At 41.3% G+C, this 21689-nt stretch overlaps 1 protein-coding gene across 1 annotated transcript in view; it reads left to right on the forward strand.

Annotated features, from left to right (window-relative positions):
- LOC129815694 (E3 ubiquitin-protein ligase rnf213-alpha-like) overlaps positions 1–21689 on the forward strand; it is a 64479-nt gene that overhangs the window by 16563 nt on the left and 26227 nt on the right. Inside the window, exons 10-28 of the mRNA XM_055869731.1 lie at positions 188–444; positions 566–787; positions 1090–1279; positions 5974–6029; positions 6243–6402; positions 6922–7077; positions 7225–7323; positions 7408–7530; positions 9206–9395; positions 10814–10987; positions 12812–12964; positions 13103–13701; positions 13809–13968; positions 14092–14309; positions 14579–14716; positions 14917–15078; positions 19404–20694; positions 20943–21127; positions 21217–21372. Of these exons, the coding sequence (XP_055725706.1) occupies positions 188–444; positions 566–787; positions 1090–1279; positions 5974–6029; positions 6243–6402; positions 6922–7077; positions 7225–7323; positions 7408–7530; positions 9206–9395; positions 10814–10987; positions 12812–12964; positions 13103–13701; positions 13809–13968; positions 14092–14309; positions 14579–14716; positions 14917–15078; positions 19404–20694; positions 20943–21127; positions 21217–21372 (4689 nt within the window). The remainder of the gene's footprint in view (positions 1–187; positions 445–565; positions 788–1089; positions 1280–5973; positions 6030–6242; positions 6403–6921; positions 7078–7224; positions 7324–7407; positions 7531–9205; positions 9396–10813; positions 10988–12811; positions 12965–13102; positions 13702–13808; positions 13969–14091; positions 14310–14578; positions 14717–14916; positions 15079–19403; positions 20695–20942; positions 21128–21216; positions 21373–21689) is intronic.

A 21689-nucleotide genomic window follows, 5' to 3' on the forward strand; every position in this document is an offset into this window, starting at 1 on the left:
TTTATATTTATTGTTAACCGCATATTATGAAGACACACAAATAGAAATTTGTGTTACCTTGCCGTTGTTTCAGCTATTCTGTCAGCCATATTGTTATTTACATGTTGATGACCCAATCGCAAAATACTTAGTTGTTATCGTATGAATGTAAATGTAAGGAGTCTTTATTGTACATTCCTTTTTTCAGGTGAAAACCCTTTTGAAAGAGTTCATGCAGCAAGCTATAGATGGTGAGAACCAAAAGGGGAATGAGAAGCGTGAGGATTTCTTCTCTGATCCTCTGAAACTAGGAGTTATTATCCTGGTTGTCCACATCAATTACAGTTTAGATGTCAGTGGACATATTTCTAAACTGTGTGAGTTGCTCTGCCTGCCTAAAAAGCCAAGAGAAGTTTTCCTTCCATACTGGACAGATTTCAAACAAGGGCTACCAGGTGACATCAGGTGGGAAATCATTTTCTTTCCTCAGCCACCGAAAGTAAATACCTTGCTAATGTTTCTAATCTAATGAACAAAATGTCAATATCTTGAACTGAAGATGGATGTTGTCTACTTCCTCCTTCAGGGTTTCAGAGGCAATTGAGACTCTATTCAACTTTGCAAGAAAACATGGAGTTGAGAAGTGGATCTTGGTTATCCCCCTACTGCATCTGCTTAGAGGGGACAGCAAGCCTTTTGAGGCTGTTCCTCTGACCATGAATACAAAATTTGATATCTGGGCGGGGCTGAAAGGGATCAAAACTCCAGAAGGCTGCACAGACTCGATGATTGGAACACAGGGATTGAGGTAATTGGGAAGGCTTCACTTAAGATTCAATTGGAATGAATGGACAATAAAATGGTTACGTCTGAACCAATTACAACAACAGGTTGAAAAAAAGTCATACTAGTACTAGTAGTAGATATTAAAATCAAATCCTATAAGTATACCTAGAATCATACCTTTCACATTGCAGTCCAGATCTCAATTATAGGTCTACTTTATTCTGTGCACTTAACAAACCATTCTAATATTTATCCTATTACACTGTATTTGTTTTGTCCATGCTGCTGTTTTAAATCTCTGAGTTTTGCCTTCTTGAAAATTAGGGATTCCATCCAAATCATGGAAAAGCACAAACACCTTGTGGCGATGGACTGTCTCGTTACTCGCTCTTGGATGACTCTGTTGGGGCTGGATAACTTGTTAAACTATGCATCAATCATCCCTCTTGATGTCTTGGACACTCTTCAACACCTCCAGTTTAGTCTGACTTCCGGGGAGAACTATAAACATGAGGTACATATGTCCCTTCCTTTTGAAAAGTGAAAAAGTGTTTTGTATTTCTTTGTTGTGCATTAGTTTTATGTCATACTCAACAGTATGAGTTCATGTGACTGCACTAAAAAGCTATGCTAAAAATGGACATTTGATTTATTAGATCCTACATCTTACAACATGCTATTATGAACTTACTGTGTGTGTGTGTGTGTCTGTGTGTGTCTGTGTGTGTGTGTCTGTGTGTGTGTGTCTGTGTCTGTGTCTGTGTCTGTGTCTGTGTCTGTGTCTGTGTCTATATACAGTAGAAGTTGGAAGTTTACATACACTTAGGTTGGAGTCATTAACACTCATTTTTCAACCACTCCACAAATGTCTTGTTAACAAACTATAGTTTTGGTAAGTCGGTTAGGACATCTACTTTGTGCATGACACAAGTCATTTTTCCAACAATTGTTTACAGACAGATTATGTCACTTATAATTCACTGTATCACAATTCCAGTGGGTCAGAAGTTTACATCCACTAAGTTGACTGTGCCTTTAAACAGCTTGGAAAATTCCAGAAAATGATGTCATGGCTTTAGAAGCTTCTGATAGGCAAATTTACATCATTTGAGTTAATTGGAGGTGTACCTGTGGATGTATTTCAAGGCCTACCTTCAAACCCAGTGCCTCTTTGCTTGACATGGGAATATCAAAAGAAATCAGCCAAGACCTCAGAAAAACAATTGTAGACCTCCACATGTCTGGTTAATCCTTGGGAGCAATTTCCAAACGCCTGGAGGTACAACGTTCATCTGTACAAACAATAGTACGCAGGTCTAAACACCATGGGAACACGCAGTTGTCATACCGCTCAGGAAGGAGACGCGTTCTGTCTCCTAGAGATGAACGTACTTTGGTGCGAAAGTGCAAATCAATTCCAGAACAACAGCAAAGAACCTTGTGAAGATGCTGGAAGAAATAGGTACAAAAGTATCTATATCCACAGTAAAATGAGTCCTACATCGACATAACCTGAAAGGCCGCTCAACAAGGAAGAAGCCACTGCTCCAAAACCACCATAAAAAAGCGAGACTACAGTTTGCGACTGCACATGGGAACAACGATCGTACTTTTTGGACAAATGTCCTATGGTCTGATGAAACAAAAATAGAACTGTTTGGCCATAATGACCAGGAAAAAGGGGGAGGCTTGCAAGCTGAAGAACACCATCCCAACCGTGAAGCACGGAGGTGGCTGCATTATGTTGTGGGGATGCTTTGCTGCAGGAGAGACTGGTGCACTTCACAAAATAGATGGCGTCATGAGGTAGGAAAATTATGTGCACCCATGAAGCAACATCTCAAGACATCAGTCAGGAAGTTAAAGCTTGGTCGCAAATGGGTCTTTCAAATGGACAATGACCCCAAGCATACTTCCAAAGTTGTGGCAAAATGGCTTAAGGACAACAAGTCAAGGTATTGGAGTGTCCGTCACAAAGCCCTGACCTCAATCCTATATACAATTTGTGGGCAGAACTGAAAAAGTGTGTGCGAGCAAGGAGGCCTACAAACCTGACTGTGTTACACCAGCTCTGTCAGGAGGAATGGGCCAAGATTCACCCAACTTATTGTGGAAGGCTACCTGAAACGTTTGACCCAAGTTAAACAATTTAAAGGCAATGCTACCAAATACTAATTGAGTGTATGTAAACTTCTGACCCACTGGGAATGTGATGAAAGAAATAAAAGCTGAAATAAATCATTCTCTCTACTATTATTCATTCTCTATACTATTATCACCACAATGAAGTGGTGATCCTAACTGACCTAAGACAGGGAATTCTTTCTTCGACTAAATGTCAGGAATTGTGAAAAACTGAGTTTAAATGTATTTGGCTAAGGCGTATGTAAACTTCCGACTTCAACTGTACATGCATAAATACATACTAACATACAGTACCAGTCGAAAGTTTGGACACGCTTACTCATTCCAGGGTTTCTTTATTTTTTATTATTTTCTACATTGTAGAAGACATCAAGAAGACATCAAAACTATGAAATAACACATATGGAATCATGTAGTAACCCAAAAATTGTTAAACAAATCAAAATCTATTTTATATTTAAGATTCTTTAAAGTAGCCACCCTTTGCCTTGACAGCTTTGAACACTACTAGCTTCATGAGGTAGTCACCTGGAAATAATTAATTTTAATTAACAGATGTGCCTTGTTAAAAGTTAATTTGTGGAATTTCTTTCCTTTGTAATGCGTTTGAGCCAATCAGTTGTGTTGTAACAAGGTAGGGGTGGTAAAAGACCAAGTCCATATTATGGAAATAACAACTCAAATTAGCAAAGAGAAACAACAGTCCATCATTACTTTAAGACATGAAGGTCAGTCAATCCGGAAAATGTTAAGAACTTTTAAAGTTTCTTCAAGTGCAGTCGCAAAAACCATCAAGCGCTATGATGAAACTGGCTCTCATGAGCACCGCCACAGGAAAGGAAGACCCAGAGTTATTTAGAGTTACCAACCTCAGAAATCGGGAGTTAACTGCACGTCAGATTGCAGCTGAAATAAATGCTTCACAGAGTTCAAGTAACAGACACATCTCAACGTCAACTGTTCAGAGGAGACTGCATGAATCAGGCCTTCATGATCGAATTGCTGCAAAGAAACCACTACTAAAGGACAGCAATAAGAAGAAGAGACTTGTTTGGGCCAAGAAACACGAGCAGTGGACATTAGACCGGTAGAAATCTGTCCGTTGGTCTGATGAGTCCAAATTTGAGATTTTTGGTCCCAACCGCAGTGTCTTTGTGAGATGCAGAGTAGGTGATCTCCGCATGTGTGGTTCCCACCGTGAAGCAGGGAGGAGAGGGTGTGATGGAGTGGGGGTGCTTTGCTGGTGAAACTATCGGTGATTTCTGCAGTGATACGTCATACCATCTGGTTTGGGCTATTTGACCAAGAAGGAGAGTGGTGGAGTGCTGCATCAGATGACCTGGCCTCCACAATCACCTGACCTCAGCCCAAATGAAATAGTTTGGGATGAGTTGGACTGCAGAGTGAAGGAAAATCAGCCAACAAGTGCTCAGCATATGTGGGATCTCTTTCAAGACTTTTGAAAACGCATTCCAGGTGAAGCTAGTTGAGAGAATGCCAAGCGTGTGCAAAGCTGTCATCAAGGCAAAGGTTGGCTACTTTGAAGAATCTCAAATATAATATATTTAGATTTTTTTGGTTACTACATGATTCCACATGTGTTATTTCATAGTTTTGATCGATTCACTATTATTTTACAATGTAGAAAATAGTACAAATAAAGAAACTCTTGAGTAGGTGTATCCATACTTTTGACTGGTACTGTACACTTTTTCCACATTTTGTTACTTTTCAGCCTTATTCTAAAAAGTGTTAAATAAAAACAATTCCTCAGCAATCTACACACAATACCCCATAAATACAAAGTGAAAATAGATTTTTAGAAATGTTTGCAAATTTATTAAAAATAAAGACAGAAATACCTTATTTACATAAGTATTCAGACCCTGCTATGATACTCAAAGTTGAGCTCAGGTGCATCCTGTTTACAATTTTCATCCTTGAGATGTTTATACAACTTGATTGGACAACTTGATTGGAGTCCACCTGTGGTAAATTCAATTGATTGGACATGATTTGGAAAGGCACACACCTGTCTATATAAGGTCCGGTCCCACAGTTTACAGTGCATGTCAGAGCAAAAACCAAGCCATGAGGCACAGATCTGGGGAAGGGTACCAAATAATGTCTGCAGCATTGAAGGTCCCCAAGAACATCGTTCTTAAATGGAAGAAGTTTGGAACCACAAAGACTCTTCATAGAGCTGGCCTCCTGGCCAAACTGAGCAATTGGGGGAGAAGGGCCTTGGTCAGGGAGGTGACCAAGAACACGATGGTCACTCTAACTCTAACTCACACAGAACTCTAGACTGGTCAGGATCGAGGGAAAGATGAGCAGAGCAAAGTACAGAGAGATCCTTGATGAAAACCTGCTCCAGAGCTCAGGACCTCAGACTTGGGTGAAGGGTCACCTTCCAACAGGACAACCAACGATCCTAAGCACACAGCCAAGACAACGCAGGAGTGGCTTCTTGACAAGTCTCTGAATGTCTTTGAGTGGCCCAGCCAGAGCCCGGACTTGAACCTGATCGAACACCTCTGGAGACTTGAAAATAGCTGTGCAGCAACGCTCCCCATCCAACCTGACAGAGCTTGAGAGGATCTGCAGAGAAGAATGGGAGAAACTCCCCAAATACAGGTGTGCCAAGCTTGTAGCGTCATACCCAAGAAGACTCTAGGCTGTAATCACTGCCAAATGTGTTTCAACAAAGTACTGAGTAAAGGGTCTGAATACTTATATAAATGTGATATTTCATTTATTTTATTTTCCATAAATTAGCAAAAATATCTAAAACGGTTTTTGCTTTGTCATTATGGGGTATTGTGTGTAGATTGATGAGTACATAACCTTTTTTTAGATTCAGGCTATAACGTAACAAAATGTGTAAAAAGTCAAGGGGTCTGAATACTTTCTGAAGGCACTGTATAGATGTGTGTGTGTGTGTGTTTACATTGTTATTTGTACTCTTGTGAAAATTTTGTTGCATAAAAGCGGTCAGCATCCTGAAACAGTCATGAATTCATGCAATTGTGTCATACCATCCGCCATTCTTTTTACTGACAGGCTGTGAAGGATTTGTTGTCACATCTCTACAGCAGAGTTAAGGAAAAACAGCACAGGTAACACCTGTCTCAAAACAAACACAATATTTAGAGTTGTTCTCAATTCCATCTGAGTCGCAAAGGAATTCAAATTGAAATACATTAAGTGATAATTGTCTGTTATTTCCCAGAAGGATTAGACAGACTAGTCTTGCAGCTTCTCACCATGACATGTTTCAAGGTTGACATTAAATGCTTGTTCACCATCACTAACCAGCATGTTGTTTTAAGCCATGACAACAGATATGGGGACGTTTGCCTCAAAGCAGCTGTGAGCCTTCTGGAGACCATTTGTAAGAATATGAAAAATAATTTGGACCATGAGATTCCTTTGGTTTGCCTGGATCTTGTCAGTCTGATTGCAGAAATGGCTGGTGCCTTCCATCTCCAGGTATATCCAAACACAACCATCAATTCAACCTTTGCCTTTGCTTTTACAGTGCCTTTGCTCTTTGCTCTAAAAAATAAAAAATGTGTTTCCGTTTTAATAATCTCATAATAATCAAGAAAAGAGTAGGCAGATGAATAATGAAGCTCATACGCTTTACTCCATTGTGCAATAAATGGTCAACAAGATGGCCTTGCTTGAATTGATAATAAGCATTTCATGTTTTAATGTACCTATTTGAATCTGTCAAAGCCATTTTTTGAGTAGAAGTTGTATGTCCCTAAAACCCTATACTGTACATAACTTGAATTATATAGATTTTTTTAGAAGGAAAGAATCAACATGGTGGTTCTTAAAGCAAAAATGGTCTGAATTTATTTTCAATACAGTCTGGCTTAGCATTACAAGGCCGATTTAATGTTAAGCCAGGCTGAACTGAATTGTAATATAATGAGTGATTTGTCCAAGAGATAAATATTTGATGAGTCTGAATATTTTTGTTATGAATTACTATTCTTGTAGACAAAGGAAGTGACAAATAACCTTTTGGAAAACACGCGCAAAGAGAAGTTAAAGGAGACCATGACCATCATAAAGGAATGGCTGCGAATCACATTCAAGAACAAATTGGTTAAAGATCTCAATAACATTGATTTTGCATACATGTATGAGACTAAGGTAAGATGTTTTGTTTTACCAAATTAAATAATTGATACAAATAAATATTATATTTGTATTATTATTATTGCAGAACAGTTGTCGTTGGAATTGGAATTCTAGTGTTTGATAAAAGGAAAACTGAATAGTGAAAACCTTTTCCTGTAGGTCTGGAACAAGCTGATCTCACTTCAAATTTGTTCAGAAGAATTCACCCAATACTGGAGAAATACATTCTTGAATGATTTTGAAGGAAAACTCAAACAGGTGAGATATGGGGTACATCTACAAGTTCATCAATTAAAAAGATATGTATGTACATAATTCATTCATATTTTGTATGGCCATCAGGAAACGTCCATGCATCAAATTGAAATATATATCAATAAGATAGAGGAAGTGAGCGGGACGCTGCCATTCTTGGAGAACTCATTGGAGAAATGCGCTTTGGAAGCAGTCACGGTCATGTGTCAGGCAAGATGAATAACATCATTATTTAGAAAAATATCAAATACACATGTTTAGCAGATGTTATTGGTCACATACACGTGTTTAGCAGATGTTATTGGTCACATACACGTGTTTAGCAGATGTTATTGGTCACATACACGTGTTTAGCAGATGTTATTGTAACGGTTTTCCTCCTCCTCTTCATCCGAAGAGGAGGAGTAGTGATTGAACCAAGGCGCAGCGTAGTGAAATGACATGATGAATTTATTGAACACGACGAAAAAACAAACTAAACTTGAATAAACTAACAAAACAAATAAACGATGCAGACAGACCTGAACGACGAACTTACATATAACGTGAAGAACGAAACGAACAGGAACAGACTACATAAAATGAACAAACCGCAAACAGTCCCGTATGGTGCAAACATATACACAGACACAGGAGACAACCACCCACAACGAACACTGTGAAACAACATACCTAAATATGACTCTCAATTAGAGGAACGCCAAACACCTGCCTCTAATTGAGAGCCATACCAGGCAACCCTTAAACCAACATAGAAACAGACAACATAGAATGCCCACCCAAACTCACGTCCTGACCAATTAACACATACAACAAACTAACAGAAATAGGTCAGGAACGTGACAGTTATTGGTCACATACACATGTTTAACAGATGTTATTGGTCACATACACATGTTTAACAGATGTTATTGGTCACATACACATGTTTAACAGATGTTATTGGTCACATACACATGTTTAACAGATGTTATTGGTCACATACACGTGTTTATGTTATTGGTCACATACACATGTTAAGCAGATGTTATTGGTCACATACACATGTTTAGCAGATGTTATTGGTCACGTACACATGGTTAGCAGATGTTATTGGTCATGTACACATGTTTAGCAGATGTTATTGGTCACGTACACATGGTTAGCAGATGTTATTGGTCACGTACACATGGTTAGCAGATGTTATTGGTCATGTACACATGTTTAGCAGATGTTATTGGTCACGTACACATGGTTAGCAGATGTTATTGGTCACGTACACATGGTTAGCAGATGTTATTGGTCACGTACACATGGTTTGCAGATGTTATTGGTCACGTACACGTGTTTAGCAGATGTTATTGGTCACGTACACATGGTTTGCAGATGTTATTGGTCACGTACACATGGTTTGCAGATGTTATTGGTCACGTACACATGGTTTGCAGATGTTATTGGTCACGTACACGTGTTTAGCAGATGTTATTGGTCACATACACGTGTTTAGCAGATGTTATTGGTCACATACACGTGTTTAGCAGATGTTATTGGTCACATACACATGTTTAGCAGATGTTATTGTTGGTGTAGAGAAAAGCTCTAGTAGAAATTAAGTTTCACTTTCAGTCTGGAGATGTACATTTACATTTACATACATTTACGTCATTTAGCAGGCGCTCTTATCCAGAGCAATTTACATGAGCAATTAGGGTTAAGTGCCTTGCTCAAGGTCATGTTTTTTTTCACCTAGTCAGTTCAGGGATTTGAACCAGTGACCTTTTGGTTATTGGCCCAACGCTCTTAATCGCTAGGCTACTTAATCGTTAAGCTGTGCATTGAGTTTGTCGGGAAGTAATGATCTAACAAATGCTTTTTTTAATCTCCAATTTTCATTTGACATGATCAGGGGATCTCTCAGGAGGCTCTCTTTGAACGGTTGAAAAAACTTGACTTTAGCAAGTTTGAGAGGCTAATATCTACTATTGTCATGAAGTCCTGGCCCAAGACTGGCAATGGCGAATACCTGGAAGGGGAGGACTGTGTAGTGGAACATCTTCTCAACTGGTCCATGGCCAAAAGTGTCTTTCAAGTCCAAGGTGAATTTTCTCAAGAAATTCCACTGCTCTAACCATTTCCACAACAATTTCCACATACAATCAAGGCTAACATTGGGTGGGAATGTTCAACACAGTTGTATATGGAAAAATTGACATACAATGGCTATTAAATGTAAAACTGTCACTTCCAAATGTTCATTGAGAGCTACACTATACAGCATATACAAAAGTACTTGGACACCCCTTCAAATTAGTGGATTCGGCTATTTCAGCCACACCCGTTGCTGACAGGTGTATAACATTGAGTACACAGCCATGCAATCTCCATAGACAAATAGTGGCAGTAGAATGGCCTTACTGAAGAGCTCAGTGACTTTCACCGTGGCGCCATCATAGGATGCCACCTTTCAAACAAGTCAGTTCGTCAAATTTCTGCACTGCTGGAGCTGCCCTGGTCAACTGTAAGTGATGTTATTGTGAAGTGGAAATGTCTAGGAGCAACAACGGCTCAGCCGCAAAGTGGTAGGCCACACAAGCTCATAGAACGGGACCGCTGAGTGCTGTAGCGCGTAAAAATCGTCTGTCCTTGGTTGCAACACTCACTACTGAGTCCCAAACTGCCTCTGGAAGCAACGTCAGCACAAGAACTGTTCATCGGGAGCTTCATGAAATGGGTTTTCATGGCCGAGCAGATGCAAGCCTAAGAGTGCCGCCATTGGAAGAACGCACTTACAGAAGTGGAAACACGTTCTCTGGAGTGATGAATCTCGCTTCACCATCTGGCAGTCCGACGGACGAATCTGGGTTTGGCGGATGCCAGGAGAACGCTACCTGCCCGAACGTATAGTGCCAACGGTAAAGTTTGGTAGACGATGAGTAATGATTTGGGGTTGTTTTTCATGGTTCGGGCTAGGCCCCTTAGTTCCATTGAAGGAAAATCTTAACACTACAGCATACAATGGCATTCTAGATGATTCTGTGCTTCCAACTTTGTGACAACAGTTTGGGGGAGGCCCTTTCCTGTTTTAGCATGACAATGCCCCTGTGCACAAAACGAGGTCCATACAGAAATGTTTTGTCGAGATCAGTGTGGAAGAACTTGACTGGCCTGCACAGAGCTCTGATCTCAACCCCATAGAACACCTTTGGGGTGAATTGGAATGCCGACTGTGACCCAGGCCTAATCGCCCAACATCAGTGCCTGACCTCACTAATGCTCTTGTGGCTGAATGGAAGCAAGTCCCCGCAGCAATGTTCCAACATCTAGTGGAAAGCCTTCCCAGAAGAGTGTAAGTTGTTATAGCAGCAAAGGGGGGACCAACTCCATATTAATGCCCATGATTTTGGAATGAGATGTTCGACGAGCAGGTGTCCACATACTTTTGGTCAGTGTATTTACATTTGAGTGCATTTTCCAAATGTCCACTTAAACATACTAACTATGTTTTGTATTACAGGTGAAAATCTGAAAATGATTGACCATTTGTCAGACGATGCTAAAGAGCGGATGGTTGTGGCAAGATCTGCGTTCAGTTCTGTCTCAGATAAAGTCATCAACGGCAACATCCAGATGAAGACTCTCAGTAAAGTCCTCTCAAGGAGAACAACATTCATTGAGCTTTTGAAGATAGGTGATTGTCAGAAGAATATACCAAATTAAGACATTTAAGTATAAATATTGCTTTAATCCTACTGTAGTAGACAGGAAAACCTCTCCAGATCGAAAGTTTAATGACATCCAATAAAGAGTTAATCTACTGTGTTGTTGGGAGGTTGGTTCTGTTTAAGGTCCAAATTACAGGCAAAATATTCATAGTATTATAAAACTGAAAAAGTTTTTGGTCTTGGTTTGGTTTCAGGTCTTCGTCACTTCACCTTACATCAAAATAAGTCCCCCAAATGACTTTCTGGCAACTCATGCATAAACAGTGCATCCGGAAACTATTCAGACCCCTTTACTTTTCCCACATTTTGTTACATTACAGCCCTATTCTAAAATGGATTACATTTTTGTTCCACCTCATCAATAAACCATAATGACAAGGCAAAAACAGAAATTTTGCAAATGTATTAAAAATAAAAACAGAAATACCTTATTTACATAAGTATTCAGACCCTTGGCCATGAGACTCAAAATTGAGCATCCTGTTTCCATTGATCATCCTTGAGATGTTTCTACAACTTGATCGGAGTCAACCTGTGGTAAATTCAATTGATTGGACATGATTTGGAAAGGCACACGCCTGTCTATATAAGACCCCACAGTTGACAGTGCATGTCAGAGCAAAAACCAAGCCACGAGGTCGAAGGAATTGTCCGTAGAGCTCCGAGACAGGATTGTATTCTTAAATGGAAGAAGTTTGGAACCACCAAGACTTCCTAGAGCTGGCTGCCTGGCCAAACTGAGCAATCGGGGAGAAGGGCCTTGGTCAGGGAGGTGATCAAGAACCCAATGGTCACTCTGACAGAGCTCCAGAGTTCGTCTGTGGAGATGGGAGAAACTTCCAGAAGGACGACCATATCTGCAGAGACGGAAGCCACCCGTCAGTAAAAGGCACATGACAGCCCGCTTGGAGTTTGCCGAAAGGCACCTAAAGGACTCTCTGACCATGAGAAACAAGATTCTCTGGTCTAATAAAACCAAGATTGAACTATTTTGGCCTGAATGCCAAGCGTCATGTCTGGAGGAAACCTGGCACCATCCCTACGGTGAAGCATGGTGGTGGCAGCATCATGCTGCGAGGATGTTTTTCATTGGCAGGGACTGGGAGACTACTCAGGATCGTGGGAAAAATGAACGGAGCAAAGTACAGAGAGATCCTTGATAAAAACCTGCTCCAGAGCACTCAGGACCTCAGACTTGGGTGAAGGTTCACCTTCCAATAGGAAAACGACCCTAAGCACACATCCAAGATAATGCAGGAGTGGCTTTGGGACAGGTCTCTGAATGTCCTTGAGTGGCCCAGCCAGAGCCCGGACTTGAGCTTGTAGAGTCATACCCAAGAAGACTCAAGGTTGTAATCGCTGCCTAAGGTGCTTCAACAAAGTACTGAGTAAAGGGTCTGAATACTTTTGTAAATGTGATATTTCAGTTTTTGTTTGATAAATTAGCAAAAATGTCTACAAACCTGTTTTTGGTTTGTCAATATGGGGTATTGTGTGTAGATTGATGACGGGGAAAAAACGATTTAATCCATTTTAGAATAAGGCTGTAACAACAAAATGTGGGCAAGCCAAGGGGTCTGAATACTTTCCGAATGCACAGTTTATTGCTAAGTATGCGTGCTTGCTAGCAATGCCAAAAGGGGACTTTTATTTAGATCTGAGGTTAAGTGGTTGTTACTCAAAAAGTCTTGATCTGTTGAGGTTCTCCTGGTTACTCGTCAAAGGAACCACATTGAGCTCAAAGTATCGTCTTCATTGTTTGTTTTTTATTATATATATATTTTTTACAGATGGCCTGTGTGAAGATGGTCGTTGTAAGGACGACACCACTATGAACAGATTACTGAGATTTAGAGAAGAGGAAATGGAGGCAGTGAACAGTTACAAGAAGATGGTTGAGGGACTAATTATAATTTGTCTCCAACTCCAGGAGCATGTGAAAGGTGAGTTAAATTATATTTGATAAGGGTATACATTAAAGCTTATGTTATTGGTACTGTTTATCAAATATTTGATGATGTATGACTGCAAGATGTAACAGCCTTGGTCATGGTTCTCATTGATGTCATATTAATCCACAGTCGATGTGAAAGAGCTGGAGCTCAAAAACCAAAAGAACATAGATCAGATGACGCTGGATGAATTCATGGAAGTTCACAGACTTGACGGGCACACCTCTGACGTAACTGGGGAGGTCACATACTTTAACCTCTGTAATGCCACCAGGCAGATGGCATTTAAACTAAATGCTGTCAGGGAAAGCTTCATTTTTGCTATGTGCTTGGAGAATCAAGCCAAAGAACTTTCCCACAACCATATTGACACTGACGAGATAGAAGTGTACACTCTTGATGTGATCCACAGCAAAATATTACAGGGTTGCTATGATAATTACGAGAGGATCTATGAGAGTTTGAAATCTGGCACTTTATCATTGGAGGATGTGGATAGCATCTTTGAAGTCTACAAAGACAAGTACGATGAGATGAAAAGTGATCTGGAGATCATGTGCAGAATCAACTTGTCTGATGATCGAAGATGGATCAGGAGGCGAATCGAGCAGATCCAACAGTACCATGACCTTCATCAAGCATTGGATTCAGCCAAGGTCATTATGGATGTCAGAAAGACAATCTGTCCTCAAGGGGACTTCAAAGTGCTACAGAGTTTGCTGGATGTGGTGAGTAAGGAAAATTCTCAAACAGTCCACATGTGTTCAATCAATGCACCTTTCCCAGCATTAGGCTACTACTGTATATTTATATGTATATATTACAATGTTTCCAGAGTAATGCAGACTTTAAGGAGAAGAGTCTGATTCACATTGATGACAATTTGATGGAGACTAAAAAGGTTCTTGAGGACATCACAGAACCTCGCAGACTGTGTCTTCAGGAGCTTGGCCTTTGGGGGAACTTTGTCAAATGGGTCAAAGAAGCTCTTGAAGGTAAGGTCATATCAAGACAGAAAGAGCAGCACCAGTAGTAGCCAACTAGGTTGTTTGCCATTACTAATTCAAACCGTTTTTACATGGAAAAAGGGATAAATGTTTCATGTTTTGCCATTGCAGATATCAATGAGCTGAAAGTGTTTGTCGACCTGGCCTCCATCTCTGCTGGAGAGAACGACTTGGATGTGGACCGTGTAGCCTGTTTCCATGATGCTGTTCTTGGTTACTCCTCGATGCTGTATGGGTTACCACAAAATGCTGACTTTAATGCCTTCAAGAAGGCTTTGACAAAACTATGGAAGGCGCTTGGAAGTGACAGCAACATACCAAATAAGCTGGTAAGATGTTCTGACAATTATGACATATTTAGTATATTTATATTTAATATTTGGGGAAAAGCTTGTCGAACCAGCAAGCAGAAAGGCTGCTATTGGATTAAATGCGGAGTGGATTTTCAGAAGTGTTTGATTTGCAGAGCAGCATTTACTGGCCTGAATACATACACATCTAAATGATATAAGCCTTCACAATCTTAGCACGCCATTAGGTTTGGAACTTGAACTCAAGTTTAAACCACATTCTATGATTGTTTCCTCCCTGATTGCAGCGGGATACTGCACGCCATTTGGACTGGTTGAAAACTGTGAAGGACAGCCATGGGTCTGTGGAACTCTCTTCTCTTTCTCTGGCCACGTCCATCAACACAAGAGGCATCTATGTTATTGGTGCACATAACCAGAAGAAGGTCTGTTCAATCATTTAAACATGTTTTTAGAGACAATTGAATGATTATTTAACATTTTTTTTGTTTAAATATTGTCATTATGGAGTCAATGTCTATATTTGTACTCATATTTGCCATTGACAAATATCTGTAAGTACTCTCCTGAATACCTGCAGCGGTAGATTGACATGTTGGAACTTGTGCATTGTTTTCTCCTTTAGCTGAGTTTAGACACTGCCCTGAAGCTACAGGTTCCAGACCAGCAGGAAGAAGGTCAGATGCGCAACTACTCCTTAGAAGACCTGCGAGATCTGCAAAACAAGCTCATGCTGATGTCTGGAAAGGGGGAGCAAGGCCAGAGTGAGGTGAATCACTTTACTGAGGTAAGGGGATTGGACACCAAGTGAACCATCACAAACCTGAAATTATAATTTACTGAAAATGTTTATTAATTAGTTTATCCTGCTACCACAGGCTCCTTACGACATGCATTGACATATTACAATAAAAATGGTTCTCTTTCAATTATTAACTTCAATATCTCACATTAACACCTCAAAACACCTACTCTCGAAATAATCAAAAGCATCTGATGGAGACAGACGGGTAGTGGCGAATGAGGTGAGTCCCTCACCTTCCTTAAAAGCCCTCCTGCCCTCTGGTTACTCTTCCTCACGAAGAGAATTACTCTCTAGCTCTCCTCAGATTGACTGGATCCCTGTTTTGCTGCTGAGCTGTTCACAAGTGAACTGTGAATAATATCGAGCATAGGTCTTTAGACCCTGTCGAGAGGTTGACTACTGACCTGAAAGGTGTTTTGTTTAGAAATTCCTTTTCTTCTTCTCAGTCTATGTTGGTAGATAGCTTCATGGCTAGCTATTGAGATTCGGTTAGCCCATGTTGCGAGGCTAACTTAGCTAGCCTAACCTCACTAGCAAGCTAACCTCACTAGCATACCCTACCTGCAACACGGTAGCATTGCTAGCTCCCTTCTCTCATCTAGTTTAACCTACGTTCACCCATTGTGTTAACTCAGTCTCACGGCTCCTTCGGTCGCTTGAGCACACTATTTGGTCCCCGGTTTCCTTACGCCAGCACTAAGCTATCCACGGCACACCTTCAACACGAGCTAGCTGCTTGCTAGCTAACGCCCCACTAGCTTCATGGCTATAGCATTCTACTGTGCTTATTATTGCCTGCTGTAAGCCTCAAGGCTTCTAACTAGCTAGCTTATTACACCGCTTACACAAGCTACTATTTGCTACTATTTTCTAGCCTACGCTGTCTACAGATTGTTCTTACAACAGGCTTCTACTACTATCCCATTCAAGTACGAGCCTAGCACTCAAAGAAGACCCACGCTTTTGTGCTTGGGGTTCCATGATTGCAAGAAAACAATTCCTCCCATCAATTGCCTGGGTAAGGAACAAGAAGGGTTCGATGCCCCTGAGTCCTGTGAGCACTGCAAACTGCTGATGAGGGCAGGTCTGAAGTGCAGGCTTAAATGTGCTTCAATCTCGGTAGCCCCCCTCGCCTACGAGCCAACAGGCTGTTGGATTCCATCACTACCAACATCATTGTGGGCTGCTCGATGTTGAGAGATTTTGGCCTACCTATGGTCTGTTGACCGACCAAGGTCCACTGTCACCAATGAGCCCGTGGCCATGACATCAACTCTATCCTGCCCACGGCTCTGACCTACTACTCCAATATTGACACCATTGTCACTCACATAGGTTTTAACGACCTTCAGGGGAGGACTAAAAACTAAGACCCTTGCTAGCACAGGGAAAATAATAATTATCTCTGCCCCCCCCATGCTACCGAAGGGGTCCGGAACGTTTAAGCCGACTCTTTGCCCTGAATAAGCTTTGATTTCCTTTGAAAGCAACCAGCACTTTTTAAAAGAGACAGGATTCACCCTAACCGCAGGGTTCCAGGATTATTTCCAGCAACATTGCTAACTGTTTTAGAGACTGATGGACAGGGTCTAGTAGTGCTCCAGTTCTCCCTGTCAGAATAAGCAACAGAGAACATGAAAAGCATATCAACTCCTATAGAAATGGCACTAGGGTTAGTGTGAGTAAACTAATTTATGTTCCTTTAACTCTGCCTTCTAGTGACAGTACAAACTGTCATCTCCTACTATGCTGATAGATTGGAAACTGTCAGAAAACGTGGTTGTAACGTTAATCATTTGGTTGTTATTCCATTGGTTCCCTCGAGGCAGATGCCCCAGGGGCAGAGTGGCTCACACTCATTGAATATGGCACTTTTAAATGTTAGAGCAATCACTAGTAAAACCTTTCTCGTGAATGACCTCATTACTGAGCGCAAAGTTGATTGCATGTTTCTCACAGAAACATGGCTGTCTACAGGCTGTAGTGCCGCTCTTATTGAAGCCCCCCTCCCCCCGGACTACAGCTTTTCAAACTCTATCAGAAAAGGGTGGGGGGACAGCCTCTATTTTTACTAACGCGCTCAGCTGTAAGGACACTTCATTTGGTGACTTTAGGTCTTTTGAGCATCATGCTATACTGTTTATATGTCAGCCACCAGTGCTGGCTGTAACCCTGTATAGGCCACTAAAGCACTGCCCCACTTCCTATACTGATTTCCCAGAACTATTGTCTATTTTCCTTGAGAACAATGATACAATCACTGTGTTGGGTGATTTTAATATTCATGTTGACAAACAAAATTGACTCCAAGGCCATTGAATTTCGGAATCTTTTGAGCTCTATGGACTTATCCAACATGTTACTGGGCCCACCCATAACCGCGGCCATACTCTGGACCTGGTTATTACCAAGGGGCTTTCTACTGGGCCCACCCATAACCGCGGCCATACTCTGGACCTGGTTATTACCAAGGGGCTTTCTACTGGGCCCACCCATAACCGCGGCCATACTCTGGACCTGGTTATTACCAAGGGGCTTTCTACTGGGCCCACCCATAACCGCGGCCATACTCTGGACCTGGTTATTACCAAGGGGCTTTCTACTGGGCCCACCCATAACCGCGGCCATACTCTGGCCCTGGTTATTACCAAGGGGCTTTCTACTGGGCCCACCCATAACCGCGGCCATACTCTGGCCCTGGTTATTACCAAGGGGCTTTCTACTGGGCCCACCCATAACCGCGGCCATACTCTGGCCCTGGTTATTACCAAGGGGCTTTGTGTTGACATATCCTCTATTGTTGATGTTGCTTTATCTGATCACCACTGTGTATTTTTTACTACCTTGTTGCCCATAGCACAGAGTAATACTGAACGCATTGTTAAAAAACACTTTTTAGTTGAGTTGAGTTGAGAGTGCTCTTCCCGATAATACTACCCCCGGATATTTCAGAGATAAGATAACAAACATTAGGCTGGGTATCAGTCAAGCAAGACCTGATGAGAAGTTTGATGATATGTGCCCTAGCCTATCACGCAAAGGCACTATGGATTTATTTTCCCTGGTTGACACAGACATGCTCAGGAAAGTGAGGAAAGTGGTATCACAATTTAAGTACCTGCCGTCTCAATCCTATTCCCACCACCTTCTTCAAACTGTTTTTAGTTACATATCTGAAGAAGTGCAAGCTATTGTTAATCACTCCCTGTTCACAGTCACTTTCCTCACTGTACTAAAAACTGCTATGGTGAAACCCCTTCTGAAGAAAAGTTATCTAGATTCTTCTGCTCTTGGAAATGTTTGGCCAATTTCCAACCTTCCATTCTTAAGCAAAATTCTGGAGAAATTGGTTTTCAAACAGCTAAATGATTTTTGAAAAATTCCAATCTGGTTTTCCGGCCCACCACAGCACAGAGACAGCCTTAGTTAATGTGGTAAATGATCTTAGAGCCAACACAGATGCCAAACAGATCTCTGTCCTTGGATTTAGGTGCTGCATTTGACACTGTTGGCCATGGTGTCCTTCTGGACAGACTGGAGAGGTGGGTTGGCCTCTCCGGTCCAGCCAGTTCTAAATTGGTTTAGGACCTATTTAACCGGTCAAGCGTTTTTTGTCACCCTTGGTGAATATTACTCAGAGAAAATACCTATCACATGTGACGTTCCACATGGTTTGATTTTGGGTCCGGTAAAGCACATCCAATTTCACGGGCTATAAATATAAAACACCAGGTAAAAAACCTACGTGTTATTTTAGATTCTGAACTCAATTTCGAATCACACATTAGGAATGTGACCCAAATACACAGATGCCCTTCCTCACCTTCTTGGTGCGTACTCCCTCGATTTCGGGCCTCTGAGGGTTGCTGATGTTGGGCATACGGAGAGCATGTCTTTGCGATATGGGAGTTGGCTATATCCCCAGATGTGAAATATAGAAACAAATAATTGAAAGAGAACTTAAGGTTACTCGCATAACCCTGGTTCTCTGATATTATGAGTGATATATCGCACCACATTCACATGCTTGCAAGAGCGCAAGGGAGCAACACATGCTTGAGAATAATCAGAGGGCTGGAGAGTGGTCCTTTTAACGAAGGTGAGGGGCTCACCTGATTTGCACTCTACCTCTACCTGTCAGATGCTTTTCCTAGGTTCTTCGGAGAGTAGGTGTTCCTAGCGAAACCCCACATGTGAGATATCTCACTCATAATATCAGAGAACCGGGGTTATGCAAGTAACCTTACGTTTCATGTGCAGAAACTGAACAGAATTTTTAGACAACAAATGCCATCTTATCTTCTCAGGTTTTTGACAGTGTCCAGAGGCTAGCTGTAGCATTTGTAGATCTTTATGCTGCTGGGAACCCACTTTTTAGGGTTTGGGAGGCCAAGATTTACTGCAATATGGAAAGTGACACTGGTGTCATAATGGACTTCAACCTTGGCAACATCCTAAGAAAGATCATGGTGGAGGGCAATACAGTCAAACAGCTTACAGACCTGTGCAGGAAGATAGAGATGTGTTTGGATGACTGGAATAGATTCATGGACAAACAGAGATCTCAGCACTATTACCTCAACTATTACACAGCAGAGCAGATAGTCTACCTTTGTAATGTTTTGACCGAAAATAATCTGAACAAGAAATTGGAGGAGAACATCTTGATGATGCTGTCTTTCATCAAACCTGACTGCTCTGTGTCAGAAGTGTGGGAGTCATGGATGACTTTTCAGAACCACGCCATGAATACAGCGGGGCAAGAGGAAGACACCAGTTGTCAGACTTTTATTGACCTTCAAAGTGACATGGAAAACTTAGATTCCTTTTTTGCAGGTGAGAGAAAATGTGCCATTGATGTTCTACAGAGCGTTGTAGACCAGGCTGTTGGTTTACGAAAACTGGATCTGGTCTGGGATGCTTACATGAAAGACATGAGGAACATTATCCAGTACTCTTTAGACATCAGAAGCCTAGGCAGTCTGCTAGAGGTGTTGGCCAACAAACAGAGCCAGGAACAAGACGAGGAAGAGGAGCTTTTAGAATCAAGTGAGAATACAGTCAGTAGAAAGCTCCCAAAAGGCTTCTTCACTGGTCAACCTAATCTCATAATCTGCCCACAAGATAAAATCTTGACCGCAAGCATCTGCTTATATATGACCAGTGATGATGAGCAGCTGCCTACCTACGATGAAGTCCTCCTGTGTACCCCTGTCACGTCATATGAGCAAGTGGAGCTTTTCTTCAGACGATGTCTCACACCGGGCTACATGGGTGAGAAGATCTATACCTTGCTCTTCCCAGACCAGTTGAGCTATGAGGTGAGCTATGCAGTGGAGAAGTTCTTTCAGAAACTGAGTTCATGTTCCAGGAGCAACTATAGGCTGGTGATCATCTGCAGCACAGAAAGAGAGCACACCTACATCCCCTCTGCCTTCAGTCACTTCAAACGGGACATTGTGCCTCAGGAGTCTCCTGGACGGATACAGAAATACCTGTCCCGGCACTACACTGTCCCCTCACACCAGGCCAGTGCTGCATCTGTGTTCAAAGGTAGACACTTTGTTGGGATTGTGTCTTCCAAGAGGGCTGGAGTTGGTGAGTTTACTGAGTTTTGTCACTTTACATGATCCTATGGTGTCTGATATTGGTATTCCAATGTAATCGTGGTAAAAAAGAATACTAAAATTATTTGATATTCAGTATTTTTACGTGTTGAATTTCATGAACACTTATGCATTCATACTCACAATAATACTATGAGTTTTCAAACAGAAATTCTTCAATGCCTGTACATTTGACCTAAGTCTTTGTAGAGCTGAATCAAATGTTTTATTTATCTGCAGGAAAATCGCTGTACATACAAAGGTTGTATGATAAACTGGAGGGAACCATGAGAATAGGAACCACATTCCACAAATGCATTCGCTTAATTGAGCCCAAGGTTGATGAGCATATCATTCTTCGGTCCTTGTTTGACACACCAGAGAAGAAGGAACACAAAGTCTTTCATTTTGATGTCACATCCTCAGTAAGGATACTTGGTATTGTTAAGATATTGAAAATGTTTATATTTATCTGTTTCAGGTGCTTTATATGCTTGCTATTTATGTTATTCAGGTACAGAAAGGACTGCATGAATTTCTGTTCAAACTCTTCTTCCTGCGTTACCTGGCCGATTCAGATGGGCTAATGTGGAAATGCAGCAGCAAGGACTTGTATGTCATCGAGACACTACAATCCACACATGAACTGCCCAGATCTGCCTCAAGAGCTGTAAGTGACAATCTATTTGTATTTTGTCATGTCATGTGAAACGGTTGGATGTATACAGTTAAATGTCCCTACCAAACCACCAGTGGCTAGTGTGTTAACATTCAATTATAACTCGATATTGAAGGGGATACATCACCGAAATTACGAAATCACATAATATTTTCTTTATCTTGAATGTAGTCTATGGGTTGGAGTCTACAACCCAATATTTGGCTTTGTTTACTTAGATACGGTCACCTACGGCTAGCATTAACATGGTTTTCACACAGCAATTGTAGTATATCGTAAAACTAGTTATTATATACTTTTTGTGTTAG

Source organism: Salvelinus fontinalis, chromosome 18 (assembly GCF_029448725.1).
Source record: "Salvelinus fontinalis isolate EN_2023a chromosome 18, ASM2944872v1, whole genome shotgun sequence".
NCBI lineage: Eukaryota > Metazoa > Chordata > Actinopteri > Salmoniformes > Salmonidae > Salvelinus > Salvelinus fontinalis.